The 9,064-nt window shown below is 37.3% G+C and overlaps 1 protein-coding gene across 1 annotated transcript in view; it reads right to left on the reverse strand.

Moving 5' to 3' along the window:
* Positions 1–1,340: 1,340 nt before the first annotated feature.
* LOC137614745 (uncharacterized) overlaps positions 1,341–9,064 on the reverse strand; it is a 112,403-nt gene continuing 104,679 nt past the window's right edge. Inside the window, exons 5-9 of the mRNA XM_068344419.1 lie at positions 8,911–9,036; positions 5,667–5,747; positions 4,145–4,294; positions 2,337–2,465; positions 1,341–1,566 (exon numbers count right to left, since the gene is read on the reverse strand). Coding sequence (XP_068200520.1) covers positions 1,442–1,566; positions 2,337–2,465; positions 4,145–4,294; positions 5,667–5,747; positions 8,911–9,036 — 611 coding nt within the window. The 3' untranslated portion in view covers positions 1,341–1,441. The remainder of the gene's footprint in view (positions 1,567–2,336; positions 2,466–4,144; positions 4,295–5,666; positions 5,748–8,910; positions 9,037–9,064) is intronic.

Genomic DNA, 9,064 nt, shown 5'->3' on the forward strand with positions numbered 1-9,064 from the left:
CGAGTCCCGCTCAAACTAGTTAGTTCCTTTTGTTGCTGCAACATCGCCATCCTCGTGAACTGAGGATGGGGGGGGGGGTTTGTGGGAGTCTATAGGTCTATCTACTGCGTCATCAGCAGCCCTTGCCTGGCCCTCCTTGGTCCTAGCTTGGGTGGAGAGGGGGCTTGGGCGCTGATCATATGGATATATGGTCAGTCTCTAGGGCATTGTCCTGCTCGATAGGGCTATATCACTGTCCCTTGCCTCTGCCATTCATGAGCGACCTATAAACCCTGTTGTTGGAATGTACATATCGCAATTCAATTCTCTTATAGGTTTGTTCAGTATAAATATTTGCTTCTTTTGAAATAATAACAATGATAATGATTTCAATGTTTATTCTAAATAACCTAACGACTAAATCGTAAAAATTATGATAAAGACAAAAATTAAATGTATGTTATGAAAAATGCATAGCACACCTGGGATTCAAGTACAATCACTAGAATAAAATAATATAAATTAAAGATAACAATAATATAACTTAGCAATATATCTTATCTATACTAAAATATAAAAAATATAAGTTAAAATCATACGAAACTCTAAGCGTTTAAACTAAATCGCTCTACCCATGAGTAAATGGAGTCTCCGCAAATGGACTAAAAGTCTTTGAAACATCCAAAATCTCTCTCTCTCTCTCTCTCTCTCTCTCTCTCTCTCTCTCAGCAAATACACGGAACAGATTTCCAGCGGATGTAGTAAACAGTAACACGGGAAACGAATTCAAGAATAAGTTAAACAAGATCATAAAAAACTCACTAAATGTTTAAACTAAATCGCTCTACCCAAGAGCAAATCAAGTCTCCGCGGATGGACTAAAAAGTCTTTGAGATATCCAAAAATCCTTGTAACTCTCTCTCTCTGCAAAATAACAAATACACGGAACAGATTTCCAGCGGATGTAGTAAACGAGTTCAAGAATAAGTGAGACCAGAAAAAACTCTCTCTCTCTCTCTTTCTACCCAAGAGGCAAATAGTCTCCGCGGATGAACTTACAGGTCTTCGAGACATCCAAAAATCCTTGTAAGTCCTTTTAACTTTTCTTATTCCATTTAACTTCATGCACCCTCTCTCTCTCTCTCTCTCTCTCTCTCTCTCTCTCTACCCAAGAGCAAATAGTCTCCGCGGATGCACTAAAAGGTCTTGGAGACATCCAAAAATCCTTGTAACTCCTTTTAACTTTTCTTATTCCATTTAACTTCATGCACCCCCCCTCTCTCTCTCTCTCTCTCTCTCTCTCTCTCTCTCTCTCTCTCACACACTCTCTCTCTCTCTCTCTCTCTCTCTCTCTTTCTCATACACATCTTACTCTCTCATTCGACTTATATCCATGCACATCTTTGGGACATCCAAAATCCTCGTAACTCCTTCTCGCTCTCTGCTACGTCCAGGACCTTCCTCAGCAAGTGGTAGTCTGGCGGTAGTTGAGCGAGAATCCGCTATTGGTTCCAACGGCCCCGTTGGGTTTGTCCGGCGTCTCGTTGGCGTCCGTCACGACGTACATCACGAAGGGCTTCTCCGTGGCTGGAGAGGGGGAAGGGGAGAGAGAGGGGAGAGGGGGGGGGAGCGAAGGTCAAAGGTCGTTGTCATTAAATTGTCGGAAAGGGGACTTTCAGATGGCATATTTATGTCAATAGATTATGGTATACTAGTTTTTTGTGTATCTGTAAATTATTACATATATGAAATATCTGTTTTAATGTTAATGTTTTTAAAAATATTTCATTTCAATTGTTCATTACTTTTTATATAGTTTATTTCCTTATTTCCTTTCCTCACTGGGCTCCTCTCCCCTCTTGTAGCCTCTCCATTCAAGTTAGGACCACAGAGGGGCAGGCTGGCTATAGGCTAGCTCAGAAGGATGGGAGTTGCAGACACTATTTTTATTATTATTATTATTATTATTATTATTATTACAAGCTAAGCTAAATCCCTAGTTGGAAAAGCAAGATGTTATAACCCCAAGGGCTCCAACAGGGATAAATAGCTCAGTGAGGAAGGAAATAAGGAAATCAATAAACGACATAAGAAGTACTAAACAATTATTATAAAATATCTAAAAAAAAAACACCAATAACACGAAAACATATATTTCATATATAAACTATAAAAAGAGACTCATGTCAGCCTGTTCAACATAAAAATAACATTAGTTGCAAGTTTGAACTTTCGAAGCCCTATTGATTCAATCAAGAAAACATTCAATGAGCGTAACTCGAACTCCAGTCCGACATATCACCAGGTAGGGACGTTTCCATTATCCAAAAAGGGTTAATTATAAAGGGTGAACTTACTTGTGACCATCTGGGGGAATCCAAGACCACAATACCGGTCGTGCGCTTCGCCTAGGTTGTCCACCCCACCGGGTATGATGACGTAATCGGTGGTGCAGGTTGTGTCATAGGCGGCAGCGTCTGGTGTGCCTGGTGGAAGCATACGACTTTTATTATAATTATTATTATTATTATTATTATTATTATTATTACAAGCTTAGCTGTAACCCAGGTTAGAAATGCTATAAGTCTAAGTGCCCCAACAAGGAAAAATAGCCCAGTGAGGGAGGGAAAGAAGGAAAATCATTATTATTATTATCATTATTATTATTATTATTATTATTATTATTATTATTATTACAAGCTAAGCTATAACCCTGTTTGCACATGCAAGTTGCTATAAGCCCAAGGGCTCCAACAAGAAAAAATAGCCCAGTGAGCAAAGGAAAGAAGAAAAATAATATTATCATTATTATTGCAGTCTAAGCTATATCCCTGGTTGGCAAAGCAAGATGCTATAAGTCCAAGGGCTCCAATACGGAAAAAACAGCCTAGTGAGGAAAGGAGAGAAGGAAAATTATTATTATTATTATTATTATAAGCTAAGCTATAACTGATTTGAAACGACAGATGCTATAAGCCCAAGGGCTCCAACAGGGAAAAACAGCCCAGTGAGAAAAGGAAAGAAGGAAATAGATAGGATAGTGTGCCTGAGTGTACCCTCAAGCAAGAGAACAGTTCTTATGGTTTTAATAACAATTCAAGTCCCACGAGAAAAGTCTACAATGTACCTTAACTAATAATAATAATAATAATAATAATAATAATAATAATAATAATAATAATAATAATAATAATAACGGATCTTACGCTAGTTATGTCTAGTTTGTCTCTTCTAAAAGGCAAATTATATTAGGAATTACTAGAGGAAGGCAGAGAATTACACATACACATAAATGTAGTAAGAGCAAGCATACACATAATACACACATTTGTGTATTTATATGATTATATTTCATTTCTCACAAATAATACAATTATTATTATTAAAATGATTAAAATTAGTATTATTACTAAAATTATTATTATTGTTAATATGATTAAAATTGCTATTATCAGATCGATTTTGATTGCACATTCTCAAGTTTATGTAAACAATTAATGTTATAGTATTTCATTTGATTAAATTTATTTAAATTTGAAGCCAAATAGAAATACACTATAAGTACTGAATTTACGCAAACAAATAAATGAATAAATAAATAAAAAGATTTATCTAGGTATAAAAATTATGAGTAAATATTTGAAATAGAATTATATAGAATCATTAACCTGTCAACCGAATATCTACCGAAATACTAACAAAAATTCTGATTTGATTTCATAATATCTGAAGGTAGACATGGCTTAATGCTGAATATATATATATATATATATATATATATATATATATTTATATATATATATATATATATATATATATATATACATTATATATATATATATATATATATATGTATGTATGTAAATATATATATATATATATATATATATATATATATATATATATATATATATATATATATATATATATTTATATATATAGTGTGAAAATTGAACCTCATGTTACCAAAAACCCTTAATATCTGTGAAGCTGAAAATAATACAGGCAACGAAGAATACTAGAAAAGTAATAATATATTTAAAAAAAAACAAAAAAACAAGGGTTTGAGAACAAATGTTCGAAAACAAAGAAATCAAAATTCTCGAGACAGGAAAATCATTCACGGTTGCCTCAATGGATCCGAAGTGACTCGTGAGCAACTTACCAATAATGGCTGGGTTCACGGCGGCAGCATTGGATGAAACCGTAAACCCTCTGTTGCCCGAAGTGGTGTTTCTCTCCCATATGACGCCACAGTAGCCAGTGGCCATGTTGATGCACACGCCGTAGCTCTGGCTAGCTATTTGGGGAGTGCCTGTGATTGAGAAAGTGATTTATAGTCAATTCTTTTTAGTGAGGCAGATTAGTACCGACTCGAAGGAGTGCTCTTTAAGCTCGGAAAAGTTTCCTGATCGCTGATTGGTTGGGCAAGATGACTCTAACCAATCAGCGATCAGGAAACTTTTCTGAGCTAAAAGGGCACCGCTGCAGGTCAGTGCAAATGCGCCTCATTAAAAAAAATGATTATAGTTGTTTAAAGGTTAAATTAAAGGCCAGTCATGAATGGCAGAGGCAAGGGAAAGTGACATTGCCCTATCATGCAGGATAATGCCCTAGAGACTGACCATATATACATATGATCAGCGCTCAAGCCCCCTATCCACACAAGCTAGGACCAAGGAGGGCCAGGCAATGGCTGCTGATGACTCAGCAGATAGACCTATAGGCTCCCCCAAATCCCCCATCCTTAACTTACAAGGATGGTGAGATTGCAGTGACCAAAAAAACTAACAAGTTTGAGCAGGACTCGAACCCCAGTCTAACGTTCACCAGTCAGGGATGTTACCACATCGGCCACCACAACCGATGAAAACATAAATGGTAGACGACTGAGATGGTTTGGACATGTGTTGAGGATGAATGGTGGGGAGGGAGTTAGGAAGGCTTGGGAGGTACCTGTTTAGGTTGGTGAAGATCGAGAGGGAGGCAAAGAATTAGACGGCAAGATAAGGTGAAGGAGGGTACGGAGAGGAAAAGTTTGGTGGAAGAGGATGCCTTTTGATTGAGAAAGTGATTTAGTTGTTGAACATGAAACATAAATGTAAGACGACTTACATGGTTTGGACATGTGTTGAGGATGAATGGTGGGGAGGGCTTGGGAGGTACCTGTTTAGGGGGTTGAAGATCGAGAGGGAGGCAGAGAATTAGAGGGCGAGATAAGGTGAAGGAATGTATGGAGAGAAAAGGTTTGGTGGAAGAGGATGTCTTTGATAGAAGGCATTGGAGAGGGCGCATCAGGCAACCGACCCCTTAATGCAAAGATAATAGTGGGAAAGAATATGAAAATTGTAAACGTGAGAGAGACAAACAAAAATAAATTAGGTATTGGGTCTCGAAAAAATAAGGTGTCTGATATTATTAGATATCATTAGATCTGGGCTCCAAAAGGGACTAGAAGAGTTGGAGGACCCAGGCCTACATGGCTGAGGACTATGAGGCGCGAAGTAGATCTTGAATGTAGAATGGTGAAATCTAACCGAGGCCCTTCGCGTCAATAGGCGTAGGAGATGATGATGACGATTTATGATCAGGTCAAACAAGTGCTATGGGTCTGATTTTCAATTTTATGGTCAAAATGTCACTTATATATATTTCATAAAAACCTGGAGTAATTAAACCTACTTTACCTTGCGTTATTGAGCTCTGGAAGTTGAAACTCTGGACGTTGCCTGAAGTTTCTGTGTAGTACTGCAGGCATCCACTGGGAGCTACGCAAAAAGAGAAAGAAAGACGATCTAATTTGGTTTAACCTCAGGATTATTATTATTATTATTATTATTATTATTATTATTTGCTAAGCTACAACCCTAGTTGGAAAAACAGAATGCTATAAGCCCAGAGGCCCGAGCAGGGAAAATAGCCCAGTAAGGAAAGGAAAGAGGGAAAAATAAAATATTTTAAGAAGAGTAACAACCTTAAAATAAATATTTCCTATATAAACTATGAAAACTAACAAAACAAGAGGAAGAGAAATCAGAAAGAATAGTGTGCCTGATTGTACCCTCAAGCAAGAGAACTCTAACCCAAGACAGTGGAAGACCATGGTACAGAGGCTATGGCACTACCCAAGACTAGAGAACAATGGTTTGATTTTGGAGTGTCCTTCTCCTAGAAGAGCTGCTTATGGAAGAAAAACTGCGGATTTGGCTTATTTTCATCAATAGAAAATGCTCATTTAATGGTAAGTTGGCAGAGTTTTGCTCGTCAGAATTATGTTGACGATCTGTCATGGCGAATAGGCTACATGTTTTAATATTATTATCATTATTATTATTATTATTATTATTATTATTAACAAAGCTACAGCCTTATTGGAAAAGCAAGTTGCTACAAGTCCAAGGCTCCAACAGGGAAAATAGCCCAGTGAGGAAAGGAAATAAGGAAATAAATAAACTATACATGAGAAGTAATAGTGAAAATATAAGATATATTAATATCAATAACGTTAAAATAGATATGCCATATATAAACAACAAAGAGAGAATCATGTCAACCTGTTCAACATAAAAACATTCACTGCAAGTTTGATCTTCCGAAGTTCCACCGATTTAACTGCCTGATTAGGAGGATCATTCCAAAATCTGGCCACAGTTGGAATAAAACTTCTAGAATACTGTGTAGTGTTGAGCCTTATGATAGAGAGGGATGGCTATTAGAATTAATTGCATACTTAAGACTACGTACAGGATGGTTACAGTCTGGGAAAATCTGTAGTAGAGGATGGTCAGATTTATGAAAAATCCTAGGCAGCATGCATAAAGACCTAACTGAACAACGATGCCAGAGATTAATATCAAGATCAGGATTAAGAAATTTGATAAATCCCGAATTTTCATCCAACAAATCAAGATGTGAGTCAACAGCTGAAGACCAGACAGGAGAACAATACTCAAAACTAGGTAGAAGGAAAGAATAATAACATTTCAAGATATATTGAACACCGGAAACCTTAAAAGACTTTCTCAATAAACAAAAGTTTTGTCCAACTGAGAAGGAAACAGACTAAATGTGTTTCTCAAGAATCATACCTGATTTTTTGAAGGAGTCGTATAGTTACTGAAACATTATCAATGCTGAGATCTGGATGTTGAGGAGCCACTGTCCTCGACTACTTACAATCATATTTTGAGTTTTGTTAGGATTCACCTTCATGCCTCATAATTTGCACCATGCACTAATTTTAGATGTTTCTCTATTAAGGGTTTCAGCAACTACACATCTACATTCAGGAGATGGAACTGATGCAGAGACTAGCATCAACTGCATATGCAACAAGCTTGTTTTCTAGGCCAAACTGCAAATCAAGGGGATAACTACTGCATTGTAATTGTTCAGTGGCTACTTTCCTCTTGGTAAGGGTAGAGGAGACTCTTCAGCTATGGTAAGCAGCTCTTCTAGGAGAAGGACACTCCAAAATCAAACCATTGTTCTCTAGTCTTGGGTAGTGTCATAGCCTTTGTACCATGGTCTTCCACTGTCTTGGGTTAGAGTTCTCTTACTTGACGGTACACTCAAGCATTTATCTTCCTCTGGTCTTGTTCAAGTTTTTATAGTTTATAAAGTAAATATTTATTTTAATGTTACTGTTCTTAAAATATGTTATTTTTTCTTATTTCCTTTACTCAATGGGATATTTTACCTGTTGGAGCCCCTGGGCTTATAGCATCCAGTTTTTCATACTAGGGTTGCAGTTTAGCAAGTAATAATAATACTAAAGTATGAAAAGCAATGGGCCAAGAACAGCAGGTATCACATTTCTATACTCACTATGGTGGCCATCAACAACAACTATTTACAATATATTACTTATAAATTCAATAATGATGCTAAGAAAAGACCCACCTACTCATAATCATTTGAGTGAAAACGGCCTCATGATTAACACGGTGAAAGGCAGCACTAAAATTAAGGCCAATCATAGTAAAATCCTGACCACAATTAATATATTTCTGAACAGCATTAGAAATTGCAAGAAGGGCTTCACATGCTCCAAAGCCCTTGTAAAAGCCAAATTGCAAACTAGGAAACAGGCTATTACCTTCAGCATACATATTTAGACGTTTTGCCAAAAGCCATTCAAAAACTTTAGATAATGAGAGATAATATGGAAATTGTCCCATAAAACCTTTTGTGACAAGCCTCAGGATCCTTACGAGAACGACAATTTTTCTATGTTACCGCTGATGAATGTCAAAGGCAAGGGACAGTGACATTGCCCTAGTTAGGAGGGCAATGCCCTAGAGACTGATCATTTATATATATATATATATATATATATATATATATATATATATATATATATATATATATATATATATTTATATATATATATATATATATGTATATATATATATATATATATATATATATATATATATATATATATATATATGATCAGGGCCCAAGTCCTTCTCTACCCAAGCTAGGACCAGTTAGGGCTGGGCAATGGCTGGAGATGCCTCAGCAGTTGGACCTATAGGCTCCTCCAAACGCCCCATCTTTAGCTCACAAGGATGCTGAGGTTGCAACGATCAAAGCAACTAACGAGTTTGAGTGGGACTCGAACCCCAGTCTGGCGATCACCAGGTAAGGATGCTACCAACAGGCCACCACAATAAGACTCTTCTTCTATTAGCGTGCTTTTTTCCAGTTCATATGGGGTAAAACGGTTGCCTTCTTTTGAAGGACTTTGCTTTGGCTTTTGGGGTGGAACATAGACCCGACAGGCTGCCCTGCCCCTGCCTGACATCGCGTAGACCCCGGTAGCGTATGTTTGTGTTGTACCAGACACCATCCCCCTTCCTCCCAGCAGCGAGGATTCATGGCGTAGTTAGGTCGACAATAAGACTGAAAAAAAAAGCCAAAACCTACCTCGTTCGGTTGAGGTGCAGGGTATCTGCTTAACCTTGATGTTCCATTTCCTAGAGACTGTCGTGGTCGAGCGGTCAACGGTGACCTTCAACGCGCCTGTGCTATTCGGGTCCACATCGACGTACACTGCAAAGCATCAAACAGGAGAAGAAGA

Source organism: Palaemon carinicauda, chromosome 21, assembly GCF_036898095.1.
Source record: "Palaemon carinicauda isolate YSFRI2023 chromosome 21, ASM3689809v2, whole genome shotgun sequence".
Lineage (NCBI taxonomy): Eukaryota > Metazoa > Arthropoda > Malacostraca > Decapoda > Palaemonidae > Palaemon > Palaemon carinicauda.